Source organism: Rhipicephalus microplus, chromosome 7 (assembly GCF_043290135.1).
Source record: "Rhipicephalus microplus isolate Deutch F79 chromosome 7, USDA_Rmic, whole genome shotgun sequence".
NCBI lineage: Eukaryota > Metazoa > Arthropoda > Arachnida > Ixodida > Ixodidae > Rhipicephalus > Rhipicephalus microplus.
The window spans coordinates 99,206,101-99,221,709 of NC_134706.1; the positions used below are offsets into that span (position 1 = coordinate 99,206,101).

Genomic DNA, 15,609 nt, shown 5'->3' on the forward strand with positions numbered 1-15,609 from the left:
CAGCACATTTGGTAATCTCCGACGACCGCACGCATAATTCTGTTGAACACTACTGGGGCTGATTTGGTGCGAAACGGCATTAACTTGAAGTGATAGTGTCGAGAATCACAGAAAAAGCTGTGAGTTCTTTTGACTTGCCGGGCATGGGTACATGCCAGTATCCCTTCGTGAAGTCAAACCGTGAGAAGTAACGGCAGTCTTTCAGTTTAGCAATTGTCACACCAGTGCGGGGAATTGCCTCACAGTGTGGAACCACAGCCTCATTCCCTTAAAGGAAATAAATACATAACCTTATTGTGCCGTGTTTCTCCGTAACAACTATCATAGGCTGTGTGGTATAGAGAGGCAGATTTTTCAGTGATACTGAGGCGTAGAAGCTCCCGTATTTTCTTTTCCACGTCTTCTTCTATTGCGAAAAAGAGAGTACTATCGGACTTGAATTGGCGTTGGCGTTGTGAGCTTTAACTGGCACTGCACAACGTACGTTTCTCTTGGTTGATCGAAAAGGATGTCTTTGTGTTCCGGAAGCAACGGGGGTACCTGCGCCCTCTGTCTATCCGTCAGTGCAGGGGAAATATAAATGTCTCGCCAGTCTTGAGATTGTTTCAGCAGAACACTCCCATCCTCCTCATGAAGGCTGTCCGCGTAGTCATTTTACGTGCGCATAGCTGTCATTACACCCATTAAAGACAAGTCAGCTGCGTCTCGTTTTTCACAGTTTTTCAACATGTTAATGTGAAACACTGTTACTTATTTTCAAGATTAGCAGCACTGTCCAATTCGTTGCGCCTTTCTACCACAGGAAACGGGCAGTTTCACGACAAGATTAACTTATTTTTATCGACTGGCAACAAATTGAGCACTTTATCTTCCGGAAATAAATCCCGTTTCTTCCCTTTTCTTTCATACCCTTTTTCCAGCTAGTGCGCTTCCTCAAGTTCCTCTCTCACAATAGGATATGTCTTCTCTAGTCGTTGGCGCAGTTCCATCATGTATATGAACGCCACTTTAGTGTTCGCATCCAGGTGCATAATTGTCCGCAGCTCTTCTACACTGTAATCGATCCTCGGACATATCTGATATACAGGAGCTCCAATGGCCGAAAATCCTCTGATACCTTGTGGGAGTGCTCTGTAGGCGAAATGTACAGGTCCGAGGTAACGGTCCGAGGCTCTAGGACACTCCCAGCACATACGACCCAACATTCGTTTCAAAGAGCCATTAAACCTCTCTACCGAGCTATCGCCCATGATGTGGTAGGGCATCGTTGGGTTTGCTTCCTGGATAATAAGCGCCTGAATTCATTTATTACAGCCGACATGAAGTAGGATCCCCGATCACTGATTATTCTTCTGGGAATCGCCACGCGGAAAAACATTTCAAGAAGTCATTCGGCCACTTTCTTGGAATGAATAGCCGGTAAAGCGACCGCGTCTGGTTATCGGGTGGCGAAATCAATCATTGGTAATATGTACCAATTTCCCCTAGATGATATGGTAGAAATTGATAGAACATTGTCGATACCCACTCTTGTGAAGGAAATCTCGATTTCGGACATCGAACCGAGGGGTGCTGGACCAACTAAATGTCTCGGAACAGCCCGTTGGCACACATCGCATGACCTTATAAAACACTTAGCAGCGGACTGAGAACCTGGCCAATAGAATTCTGTGACGATTCTGTTCACAGTTGTGGTCGCCCCTTAGTGACCCGCTAGAATTTATTCATGTGCCATTTTCACATTAGATGCCATAGCCGCTTCTGTACCACTAGCTGTTCCAGCTCTTTTTAGCATGGTACTCTGTGTTTATGAAACAGAAAGCCATCCTTCAGAAAAAATTCTGTTTCATGAGACTTGGCAATTCTCTTTCGTCCGACTACGTCGAAGCCCGAATTAAACAAGATGTCCTCTTTCTGCCGACTTCGTAAGGTGCGGCTATGAATACCACCAACCGAACTTGGTAAAACTGGAAGAGGGGCGTCGGTACGCTTTCTTCGACCCGTTGCTGCCATTAGGTCGTAGCCCTTTACTGTAATTGAGTCTCCCAGCGAATCAGCGCTGTCGGGACCATTCAGCTTCTCCCCTCGCATTTCTTCGTCCTTCTTGACATTGTCGCTGCTACAGGGTACGTCTTCTTCAGTAACATTGTTAGAATGATGAGGCGCTTCTGGTGGTTTTACGTCATCTTCCGCAGCTGCAGCAGTGGCTCTGCTTGTATTCCTCGCTGATGTGTCCAGCAATACAGCTCCTTGGCTGTTTCCCAAGAACACATCGTATGGGGGATCTTGCATGCATTTCACTCGAACTTCACCACTAAAGAATCGCATGTTCAATAAGTAGTGCACTGTTCAAAGTAGCGCACTGTTCGATCAAGTAGGAATCGTGGAGTATAAAACCCGGTCATTTTTTCCTCTGATACGAGCACCTGTCGAACTACAAGAGCGTTACAGCCTTTGTCTCGCAGTACTGTAACTTCGTGTTTATCCAAGAATCCTTTCGCAACTGGCATGGCTCCAGTTACACCAGCTGTAACTTCTCGGCTCAGTCAGCTAACACTTGCATTCACGATCGGAATTGTGTCTCCGTCATGTAAGATAGCGTAACCGTCGTAATCTGTTGCCTCTTCTTCTGCTTTATCTACTGAGACCACGCAACATGCCTCTCTCTTGCTCTCTGCTCCAGTGGTAAACTTCTCCCTGCTAGGACACAACATGCCGCCGGTTTGACTCTGATCTTTGTACTTCTTTCTCGTATGCGACCAACATTTGGCTGCTTTATGCCTCTTCCTGTCGTATAAAAGACAGCGATTGTCTCCCTGAGGTGTCTTTTTTATCTGATCTCTTCTCAAACTGAAGCCTTGGGCCGACTTCTTCTCCGGCTGCTCTCTCCCAAAGTTCAGCAATGACTCAGCCTCGAGAAAATTGTCGGCAGCCTGAGAAAGTTCCTATATGCTTCGGCAGTTTTTTTCCTTCAATAAAACTCTTAAAGGAAGGAAACATGCCTTGAACAATTGCTCAAAAAGAATTAGCTTCTAGACGTTATGAAAGGTTTTTTCGACCTCCGCAAGCTCCAACCAATGATCTAAGTACGCCGAGAGCCTCGTTGCATACTGCGTGGCGGCTTCCTAGTTTTCCGGCCTCGCAATATAAAATTTATCTCGCTACCCGTCGGCCGCGAACAAAAATCATTCCAGGAGTGCCAGCTTTATTCAGTCGTATTTGAAATCAGCAGTCAGGTGCGCACGTCCGTGACCGTAAACGGTTCCCCAGTCATGCATACACTCAAGGAAAGCGCCCACTTCTCTTTTGGTAATTCACAACAGGTGGCGACACGTTCGAAACGTTGTAGGTGCGCGTCTAGCTCATTCCTTTTGTCATTGAACGAAGGTGTTACCTTATGATGACTACACTCGTTTGACGCAATGAACGCATTCATGCTGACAGCATTTACGTCGTGGGCTACTTGCGGACTAGCGGCCTTTTTTGAAGCGGAAGTTTCAGCTCAAGCACTTTCATCGCTTGTTTAGGCAGCTTTTGCTGCTGCCACGCTTTCTCGTGAGCTGCCTCACGTTCCTGTTCGATTAACTGCTGTTTCAATGTCATTTCCTCCTTCAGAGCATTTCGCTCTTCGGCATGCTCATTGCGTACTCGTATACGCTCCTGTTCTACCCATTCTCTTAATTCTGAATTGTTCAGTCCTAGCTCTTTTTTTCAATGCTGACAACGTTGTCGTTATCCATGCCTCACCCCAGTGTTTGAGCGTTGGCTACCGATGTAATTAGCCAATCCTGGCATGCCTCGCGAATTATGAGAGGTTCATGTTGGCCGAGGTGCTCAAACGACAAGAGATGCGACGTAAACAACGACAACATCTTTATACGACATGGACACAAGTAGGTCATGAGTTTACACTAACATAATTGATCTTAAAATTCTTTGCGGAACTAATATATCTGCGCGTCCTTAACTATAGTACATGATTCCGCGACCCTGCACGTGAGCCACCAACACGTCGCTGTCGACGAGATGGTCCGACATGTCACCTTGTGACCTTGAGGTTGTGGTGCTGCTATCACGGCAGTCGCTGGGGCGGCTGTTTCACTGTAGCGTGGCTCGCCAAATGCGTGCTTGACCACGCCTCGAACACCGGTAGGCCAGTCCCGCTGCTAGGCTTCAGCTTGCCTGGCTCAGTCACCCCTGGAGTCACCAACTCGCTCGCGGGTCTCGATGGTGACGCACCATCGTCACCCTGCATTGCTCGTCGTCCAGGTCCGCCTAGACTCCACCTGTGAGAGGTTCAGCGCCGCTATGGACCGGCAGCCGTCGCAACTCTCGTTCTCTCCTGCAGTACGACTTCCTTCGCCCACCTGGCTTCTCGGCTGTTCCAATCTCCTTCATCATTTATAAGGGTATAGCGCACCACGAAAATTGTGTGTACACTCGCCAATCTGGAAAGTGTGTGAACGAAAGACTTAGGGAACACAAATACTACGTAAAAAAAGCTATATCTGGTCATTAGGTCCTTCACTGTCCGAGTTGTGTTTGTGTCCTTGTGTTTCGAAACACCCGCATTCTCTTTAGGGCCCGTGACAGAACTACACGTGAAATCAATGAAGCCTTTGAAAATGACAAAATGAAAGATAAATGTGTGAGTGTGGCTTCGATAGCTTTGTCAGCTAAAAAAAGATGTATCTGGAATCTTCACGTTAACGTTGGCGAGGTAAGATTGTCGCGATCGATGATGACGCATGCATGAGGCGTGCTGTATCTTATCATGATATATTCCAGGTTTTATCGGTTCACTGCTACTGTATATATAGCATGTGTGATCGCAAATAAAACAATAGTTGCAAGTTAATGCTGTGTGTGTGTGCGTCTCTCTTTTTGTGTCCTTGTCATGGTGCGCTATACCCTTATAAATGATGAACCCCAACCAACTAGCCCGGCAACGTGTCTTAGCGAATCTCCTTCGTTTTTTTCCCGCTCCCTCAGGAACATCACCGCCACGCACCACACACATTTTTGTCCTCTTTTCATCTCTAAATCCACGTTGTAAGAAAAAATGTACTCCACTCGTCACACATGCACATATATACCCAATAGGGTCGACGGCTGGATGGCCGCAACCTTAACTCCCTGGTAGAACATCAAACGCGTTCCTCGAAGGTCATATCTTCGGATTCACTTTTATACTTTCTTCTAATAACTACTATACTTCCTATAGCAATATCTTCTGTTAGTTATTATTATTAATGTGTTAAAGATTGTAAGGAGTACCTAAGACATTTTTTTGTTGAAAGATTGAGCGAGAGAAAAAACAGAAAGCGGGCCGATAATTATGCTCAACAAAACAGCAGCAAGTTCACTGATTTACGGTCGAGTACACTTTATGAGGTATTTTTCTGCTGGGGCCCCTTCAACGTTCGACCGACGGGACGCCGCACTAAACAGATAATATTGGTACATAAGACTTTATCTCTAAGAGGCTCAGGTCTAGTTTTTCTTTAGATTTTCGAGAATGTAAGTGCACGCACGTATTGATTGGATACGCAGTGTTGTGCCGGTAAAGGAATGAACAAAAGGCGTCTGATAAGTCAACAATGACACATTGATAGTAGTGGTACGCATGCAAGAGCCAATCTTGGAATAACTTGGATACAGATGGCATCAAATAATTAAATATTCATCTTTAGCGGAGGCTCCCATGCATGCCAGGTATGGCACGCGTGGGGGCTGTATGACCAATCGAAGATACGTTTACGCGTAATCATTTTAGTCACTGTGCGCATTTTGAGTTATTTGTAGACCTTGGTAGTGTCTGTAATTTTTTTGTCCATGTTTTCGCACCCCGTCTTTTCAGATTAATATTGTTACGGTGCGAAAAAGACATGAACCATGACGGTGACCTCTGAAGATGAAGACGAGGAGTAAACGTAGAGCTGGCGCGTGGTACTCATCGGCCGTATCGTCTGGCCGACGATCAGCTGTTTGAATTAACATTGATCTAGTCTCCGTCACAATATGTATCAACTAGAAGCTTCATTTTTTTGAAGCAGATAAATATCAAGTGTTTGAATAGAGTGGATAACTGGTCATTCGTGGTTGAGAGGGCACACGCTATTCGGGCCTTGCCCTGTCTTACCGCATCGATTAAATCGAAGGCATTTACTTAGCGTGCCACATAAGTTTGAATGAAGAACTCAGCTTCTATTTTGCGCTCAGTGTTTTAGGTTAGTGTTCATGTGTACGGCAGCCAATACACACTAGCACCAAAAGTTGGTCTCCAATATTTATTAAAAAAGAAAATACATCAGGATAAGTTCACTTCCTTTTTTTGCCCATTTCTTTCCAGAGAAGTACCATTAACATTTCGGATAGATCGTGCCAAAGAAGTGATTCACATTGGTCGTAAGGGTGAGCATGAAAGCAATTTTCATATTTATTCTAGTGAATGGTGAAGAAAGTGTTCTTTCACCTAAACTACTCAAATCAATGTATTTTGTAAAGATTGCTTGGGCGAAGTTCACATGGCTGTAAAGAAGTAATAATAAAACTTTCCTGATGAAATGCACCAGAATGATTATTGTGTTTCTTCTCTTTATGAAACCCAACTTGCAGTATCCCATGCGTCAGACACCGCTGGTTTTATACTCCCCATCTTATACTTTCACAACTCCTCGATCGCCGCATTGAGAGAAAATTTCCACTTCTCTCTTGCAAAAGCGGTTGCTTTGTATGAGAAGTAATTTGCCCACTGCAAGCGCACTGTAAAATTAACCATTTGATTGGGAAGCCATAGAAGTCGCGTTATACCACTCGCACAAGCCCTGCCTATTTCAAAATATTTGTTTTGCATTTTTAGGTCACTCCTTGCCACTCGCGGGACAGGCTGATAGATCTTGGGGCTTTTTACGAAACGCTAGGGCTATTGCCAGTAGCTCAGTTTGTTAAAAAGCGGTAAAGTCGGGTAATAGAATAAAGAAAGCTCAATCTTGATAGGATAATTCCTACGCCAGCCTTCTCTTCATAAACGGAAGCGTCAGTCGCTATCAGAACGATTGTTTCGAGATTGGCCAAACGCTCTTTTGAAATGTGATTTATATACTGATAGGGTAACTTTTTGCAATTTTGGGACATATATAATCAAATTTAATCATAATTGCAGCAGGACTGTTGAGTAAAGATATTTCGCAAAGATTAACGCTTAAGGGGTCCAAAAGTTTCTGTGTACACATTACTTGAGCGCTCTAATTTAGACCAGTGCGGTTGAAAAATGAGGTCCGCTGTTTAATGAACACATACAGTGACCAGCTCTGAGGTGATGCAAAGATTTTAACGAATGTTTGTACTGTTAGAATATGTAACCGTTTGATAAGAGAAGGCAGGCGGGATTGTTCATACAGGATATTTTTCGGAACAAATTTAGGTAGCCCTAGGCAGAAGCTTAATGATTATGCCTAGGGTTGGTTGGTTGGTTGTTCCTCAGAGGCCTGGCGCAACGCACCATGGGGGATCAGCCAAGAAACGAATGGTGCCTAATTTGTGAGATGAAATTGTCTTACCAGCCGGGTTATTTTGATAAAGATGCTTAAACAAAGAAGGAATTGCTAAACAATAGTTTATGAATGAAATAAATCGAGCTAATAAATAAAACGAACAAGCTAATATGGTTGGAAGTAAAGCAAATTTATGCCTCAACTTAATATTCTATTCGTTTTGTTGCCTTTAGAAAATTGCATACGGCCTCGCGAACGTTCCTGTGGCTAAATCCGTTTTCAGTTGCTCCAAAGGAAAATACAACCAGAAGAGATAACTTTAGAGCCATCCTACCAAGAGGTTCTTCTAAGTGTCTTCCTTTGATTTGTATAAAGACTGCTTGTTAACTGGGCTGATGAGTGAAGAAAACGACAACGACGGAAGTGCGGGGCAAGGCGCGTGTAATGTGCGCGTGAGTGTCAGCGAATCAGCTGATGACTAGCGGTGGCCCATAGAATTGGCGTGCCACGATTGGGCCACGTGTGATCACTACGCGGCGGTAAGCTTTGTGGCTGGGGACGAGCCGGAGCAGCGGCAGACGGAAGACAGCGGGCCGAAGCGTCGGACGCAGGCGATCCAGGTTCCGGCCAGAGAACGCGGCCCACGTCCGAGTCTGGCGCGTCACTCGGTACGGCTCGGCACCACTTCGTGATCTTCGATTCAGCCAGAACTCCCCTGGCACCTGAATCCTCGGCCACCCTAAACCTCGCCCGGCTCCGTGGTCCTCCGTACACACGCCCGCGTCTCACCCGGCAAAACGTCTCACTCGTCCCTCGCCGATGTGCGACGCTCTGGTGACACCAGCGCTTGATGGCATGGGTGCGGCTACGGAGCAGTCAACCCGCATCGGAGACGCGATGCTCCATGCAGGGAATGGCCAGCCCGTCCAGCGAACAGCTTGCGTCGAGACGCGATGCTCGGCGCAACCGTGACCATTAGCCAGGCCACGTTCATCGCTGTGCTGAGCGGCTGACCGTGGAGACGCCTCGCCGAGATCCGCGATGCCCTCGGCAAGGAAGATAACAGCAGGCCAGGCCGTGCCCCGAGATGCAGTACTCGTGCCGGCAATGCCACCCCAGCTGGTGGTTGGACGGCAGCAGCGTGGACGGCCGCGTTCCCTGGCCGGAACCTGGATCGCCTGCGTCCGACGCTTCGGCCCGCTGTCTTCCGTCTGCCGCTGCTCCGGCCAGTCCCCAGCCACAAAGCTCACCGCCACGTAATGATCACACGTGGCCCAATCGTGGCACGCCACTTCTATGGGCCACCGCTAGTCATCAGCTGATTCGCTGACACTCACGCGCACATTACACGCGCCTTGCCCCGCTCTTCCGTCGTTGTTGTTTTCGTCACTCATCCCAATAACCCCCCACACAAGAAAGTTGTTTCAGTCAAACAACTTTTCTCACAATACACAGTGATGAGGAATGAAAACATGTGTCCTTTTTCCTCAGCGCTCACCCATGCCAGCAAAGCCTCTCCACTCAGCCCCATCTCCTTTCCTAGCTCAACTAGCTTTCTCTTGTCGTCCATTCTCGTCTGCCACACACAAACAACGTGAGGCTCTCAGATGTAACGCGAGAGCTTAGTCCTATCGCGGACGCCAGAAATTGTGATGGGTAAGGACGTTCGTCACTATGTTTGTTTATAGTGGACGAGAAAGGAATAACATGAACAATTTATTTGATGGCACAGGTGGAACGGCTGACGGCGCACGGATACGCTACCGTGTGCATCGCCGTTGAGTCGGACGTCGCGGCCAACCCAGCAGTCAGGGTTGCAACTCCGGAGGTCCAGGATCAGGCCACGGCTCACGAGGACCACACGCGGTAGGTCTCGCCCACGAACCTGCTCCCGGCCACTGCACCCAGGCAGGAGCCGTTCAGCAGGCCCCGTCCTTCGACCTTGTACAGGCCGACGGACTCAACCTCGAACAGACACACCGGAGCTCTACCTGACCGACACGTATGAATCCCACGTCGGGCCCAGGAACGCTGCCAGGAACTCGTCCTCTCGAGCGGCACACCGCTTCGTCTGCCTTCGTGGCCTAGGCTCTCGAGCTCTTTTTCTCACGTTCCTTCTTCTTGGCCAGGGCACCACCATGTACCCTCGGGTGCACACTGCAGCTCATGAGCTCACGGCCCACGTCCGAGTCTGGCACGTCGCTCGGTACGGCTCGGCACCGCTCGGCGATCCTCGATTCAGCCAGAACTCCCCTAGCACCTGGATCCTCGGCCACCCTAAACCTCGCCCGGCTCCGTGGTCCTCCGTACACACGCCCGCGTCTCGCCCGGCAGAACGTCTCGCTCGTCCCTCGCCGATGTGCGACGCTCTGGTGAAACCAGCGCTTGATGGCATGGGTGTGGCTACGGAGCAGTCAACCCGCATCGGAGACGCGATGCTCCATGTAGGGAATGGCCAGCCCGTCCAGCGAACAGCTTGCGTCGAGACGCGATGCTCGGCGCAACCGTGACCATTAGCCAGGCCACGTTCATCGCTGTGCCGAACGGCCGACCGTGGAGACGCCTCGCCGAGATCCGCAATGCCCTCGGCAAGGAAGAGAACAGCAGGCCAGGCCGCGCCCCGAGATGCAGTACTCGTGCCGGCAATGCCGCCCCAGCTGGTGGTTGGACGGCAGCAGCTTGGACGGCCGCGTTCCCTGGCCGGAACCTGGATCGCCTGCGTCCGACGCTTCGGCCCGCTGTCTTCCGTCTGCCGCTGCTCCGGCTCGTACGCAGCCACAAAGCTTACCGCCACGTAATGGTCACACGTGGCCCAATCCTAGTATGCCACTTCTATGAGCCACCGCTAGTCATCAGCTGATTCGCTGACACTCACGCGCACATTACAAGCGCCTTGCCCCGCACTTCCCTCGTTGTCGTTTTCTTCACTCATCACAACTGGAAATGATGAAGAGAATAACTGTGGCGCATAACCCCTTCAGCCATGATTCCTCATGTTCGTCAGCCACTGCGTGATCAATTGGCACAAAATCCCTTGCAAGTGTTTAGTGGGTACCACGTCTCTCGGAAGAATGACGGTAAATATCATAGCTATATTAGCAAATGCGGCCTACAAACCAAATAAATTTATCAATAATTACCTAGTGGGTATCAAGTGACCGCTTGCACTAGTTACCAAATAGGTGTTTCCAAAGTGCTCTGAAAAGCTGCCCGTCTAGCTTTCGCTGTGACTGTGCTGCGCTTTCCGCGCAGGCCTGGCGTTTTTCTTTTTTTACTTAGAAAAGAAATGATGGAGTTGTCACCTTTCTCACCATACATCATTTTGCATTATAAGGCACTTTCCCTTAGAGATGCTTGATAACTGCAGTTGGGTGGCGATATAATTGACCACGCTTTACGCATTCTGTTGATAATAAATGTGAGGTTTAACGTCCAAAAACCACCATATGTTTATGAGAGACGCCGTAGTGGAGAGCTCCGGAAATTTCGACCACCTGGGGTTCTTTAACGTGAACTCAAATCTGTGCACACGGGTTTACAACATTTCAGCCTCCATCTGGACGCATTATGGGCCATCTCCGTTTCTCGTCTCGTTTTCGAGAGGGCGATGGCCCGTAGACAAGCATGAGAAATAATTGATTCTGTCTGAAAGGGTCTGGTGAAAGAGTTCTGTCAATGCGTTAGTCTGTGGGTGGTAACTAAATATTGTCTTGAGAACATTGTTGGAGGCGTACAAAACATGGTGAAAAAAAAAAGACTGAAAGAATTTGTCAAAATCGTTAACGAGAACGCACGGGGCTCCGTGCTGCAAAACGATGTTGCGGAGAAAGAAATCGGCAATTTCAGTGGGAGTTCCACATTGTAGAGCACCTGTTTCCGCGTAGTCAGCAACGTGGGCGATTGCCACGACAATTCAACAATATCTGTTCGATGTTATAGGAGGAGGGCTGTATAAGTCGGCCCCGACAACTTCAAAAGGCAAGGCGGGGCAAGGAAGAGGTTGGAAGAAGCCAGCCATGTCAGTTGGTCTTTTTCGCCATTGGCAATGAAATTAAGAGGCAAGGCGCTTAGCGCTGGTTGGAGATGTCAGACCAGGATTAACGACTTTGTATATTCTCGTAAGTTGTATGATAGCCTAGATGACTGGCGGTCGGATCACTGGGAAAATTTCCTAGATAGATCTTCAAGTTGCAGAGAACGCGGGATGATTCCTACCGGCCACTTTCCATCGATGTGGTAAACGTAGGCATATAAAGGCCCACCGTGAAGCCTAAAGTTTGTAAATGTTTGACAGAATCGGCGCTTGGAGAAAGAGAAGAGCTTGTCTTACGTTCAACAATATTGGGGCAGTATGGGTCCACACATTGCTGGTAAAGGAGGACAGGTATGGTGAACTCAGCTCTGCGACTGGAAAGGCAGCGTCGTTTCGGAGTAGGGATGGCGATTTGGCTGCGTAGGGTAGAAGGTAGCGTGCTAGAGCACCAGCGTCATGGTGCTTTTTGCCAGATCCGCAGGCGACATTTAAATCGTACGCCTACAATCAAAGCAGGAAGCCACCAAGGCGGTCCGATAAGTTTTCAATGGTGGTATTCTGCCTATCGCATTATTGTCGGTAACTACTTTGATGTGACGGGGGTTGAGGTATGGAAAAATCATTGTACTGCCCAAAGAACAGCAAGGCACTCGTGCTCGGTGATGGTGTCTCCTTTCTGTCGTGGTAAGAAGACGACTTGCGTAAGCAACGACGCCTTCGTGCGGGGTCTTTTCAAGCTGCAAGAGTACCGCAACTTGACAATGAGTGCTAGCCACAGTTGAGGGATACAGGGTTTGACTGGATCGGAGGGGCACAGTACCGGATCCAACGTAAAAAATTGCTTCAGCGCCGTGACAGCGCTTTCACAATAGATATAACGATTGTATACTTTCCAGTCCAAATTAACTGAAAAAATAAATGAAACTAATTCAGAAAAATTGTTGAATGTTCATGACTATACTTTTAGTCGTTCCTTGAGAAGTCTTAGACTAACATCCATGACCATATCTCTTGCCAGACCGTCAACAAGACATATGGTCTGCTATTTTAATGTTCGCTTAACAGATTAGGTTGCCTCTATTCGAATGTGTTCATTTTGTGCTCTGTAGCACTACGTTATTTACTTATTGCTGTTATTTATTGGGGATTTTTAAGTGTGAATACACTTTATAAGCGACCCCAAACCATCCACTGCCGTCGGCATCGTCCGCAGTCTACTCTCTATCTTTAAAAGAAAGAGGACTTGGCGGGCCGCAGCGCGACGCTCTACTGAATAAGCCACGGACGCGACGCTGATATCGGTGTCAGTAACGTGCCTTATACCCCCTCCCTCTTCGCTCGCTCCTCCGCTCTCCTCGCTCGCTGCAGCTGTGCGCGCAACCCTCTCTCTCACGCGCACGCCTTCTCTCTCAGTCTCCCGTCGAGAGTGGCTCGTGAGGGGGAGTAGAGTCAAAATCCGTTGGCATTCGCCAGTGAGTTAACGTAAACTCCCCCGTGTGATCAAATTGCGATTCCCAGGAACCATTACACCATATAGGCACCATAGTGTGATTGATAAATATAATAGTGCGAATTAATAAATACCCCTCATAGCATCACCCCGTGTATTCGCACTTAACCATGTTCACCCTCGGGGAAATGCTTGGGAGTTTTTATTTTCACAATGTAGTTGCTGAAGTAACCTGAAATAGAATACTTGGTGAGCCCTCAACATACAAAGCTTTATAAATATTGGTCGTGTTCTTAGATCGCGTGAACTGCGCCTCTATTTTTCAAAGCAGTGGAGTAAACACTTCTGTTATGTTATAAATGTGTTATACATATGATGTGTTGTCCCCTAATCTAAATATTCATAGCTTAAATCCGAGTAATATTTTGATATGTAGAGTTTCACCTGCCGGCACCACCATATGATTATGAGAGACACCGAAGTGGAAAGCTCCGAAAAATCGACCATCTGGACTTCTTTAACTTGGACCAATATTTAAGCACATGGTCTACAGCATTTCCGCCTTCATCAATAATGCAGCCACCACAAACACGATTAGATCTCGTGAGCTGCTGGTCAGCAGCCGAGTACCTTAACCACTAGACCACCACGGCGAGGATATACTTTCGAGTAAAGCCAAGCACAATGCACGAATTCCAACAACCTCACCAGCACAAAATTAGCCACTTTGTATTAACATCCAAAACATTTTGCCAATATCTCTGCTAGGCTATCAATATGTGCGTCAAGAAGAAATGGACATCAGCCGGGCACGTAGCTTGTAGGCAGGATAATCGCTAGTAAATAAGGGTAGCTGCCTTCATTTTGCGAGAAGGCAAATGCACAAAGAGAACAGTGAAAGTTTGTGGGCCGATCAGGTTAAAGAGATTGCAGGCATAACGTGGAAGCTGAAAGCACAAGAGTGGGCTGATTGGCGGATCATGAGAGAGGCCTTTGCCCTGCAGCGGGCGTAGTCAGGCTGATGATCATGAATTTCCAGGATAGGTGTTCTTCAATCATCAATCACATCGAGAATTTGGTCCCAAACGTAGTGCTAAAATATGTAAGGACAAAATTCAAAGTCAACTGTAAAATATTGATACTAGACCATACGCACTTTAGCTACCCTATTAGCTTTGTCTGTGTGGTTACAGGAACCGCCTCACAATAATTGCTGAACCATGTTCGACGATGTTTTCCGTAGCATACAATTGTGTCTTCTCTGTTTTTACTTGAAGATCTCTTGCTTAGTTCCAAAACAAAACGCCTGAAAATGTGGACTCCAGGGGCGCAACTTCCTCAGCCCACTGAAAAATTGCTAAGTAGGCCATTAAAAGGCCACTCACCAGGCTCCCGAAATACATAAAAAGAGCGCAGTATTCTTTCCTCTTGGCGCAATTTCTCGTTCTTCCCGACGTACTACTGTCACGTAGACAGTAGTTCCCGTGATGTCTACAGCGTACATGCTCTTGGTTCGTTAATATACGTGAAATATCACATGTGATTTGCCTCCTGCTCAACTTTGCCATGCAGCGTCCCAATCGTTCTTCTTTGTCTCCAAGAATATCGTCCACAATCAACCGACCAAACTTCATTTCGTGTGTTTACAACTGGGCAAGCGGCGATAACAGCTCGCAGCCGAGAAGCGCGAATTGCTGTTAGGCTCAATCACTTAGTGGTGATATTGTTCACGTGCACTCAATGAATAAGGGGCAAGAAGGATGCATTGTGCATATGAAGGAGAGGACAAAATAAGCCCCGCCTCATTAAACGCGGCGTGGTGAGTGGCCCTTAACACAAACTTGTAGGCCACAAGTACAAGTAGTGGCGTGCGCATTGAAATAAATGGAGAAGAAGCGCTAGTCTACTCATTAAGAACAGTTACCGAACAACCCTTGTTTGGAATGCACGGCCACATTCGCCTATAAATTCTGCATCTAGCACGTGATTTAACACCACAACAGAAAAAACAATCAGCAGATCCCATGAACCACGGCAATCGATATCATGTGAAGCATGTAGATAAAGGTGACATTGGTTAAACATTTTGTTGAGTGAAACGTCAGGACGTGCCGCTAAAAATACGTACAAGTGCATATATAGACCTGCGTTACACAGCCGCATTAGCTTTATGCAACCACCTGTTTACAGGTGCGTAAAGAAGCCATTAGCAACATGAACATTAACGGCACCAGACATGGTAAGGTGATATGAAGTGCTCGTGCTCGCGAGCACGGTATTTCTGGAATCTGCTACATAAATTAACGTGGACAGGAGCGCTTATATGTGCAGTGCTGTGAAACCGGATGCACGCATGACAATGGTGACAACTGGAGGGCGTGCGCTATATTACTGCGAAAGCTTGGCGCTGTTCGGGTTTGATTGGACGCGGATAGTCCAAGTCTGGATGTCTACATCTTTACACTGCTGGCCTCGTGATCTTGTCGATAAGTTCAGATATGTGCCTTACACTGAAAACAGCGTTTGCGCTTTTTTTTGTTTCCTTGCTGACAAGCATCGGGGAAGAACAACGGCGCGTTGTCTCCCTGCGTACCATTACCAAATACATCGAATCAGGGTCTACTACTCTA

At 47.5% G+C, this 15,609-nt stretch overlaps 1 protein-coding gene across 2 annotated transcripts in view; it reads left to right on the forward strand.

Annotated features, from left to right (window-relative positions):
* The window catches only part of LOC142767570 (uncharacterized), a 455,408-nt gene that overhangs the window by 226,344 nt on the left and 213,455 nt on the right, over nt 1–15,609 (forward strand). For both annotated transcript variants that reach the window (XM_075869529.1, XM_075869530.1), the window contains exon 8: nt 6,353–6,414. In XM_075869529.1, the coding sequence (XP_075725644.1) occupies nt 6,353–6,414 (62 nt within the window). The remainder of the gene's footprint in view (nt 1–6,352; nt 6,415–15,609) is intronic.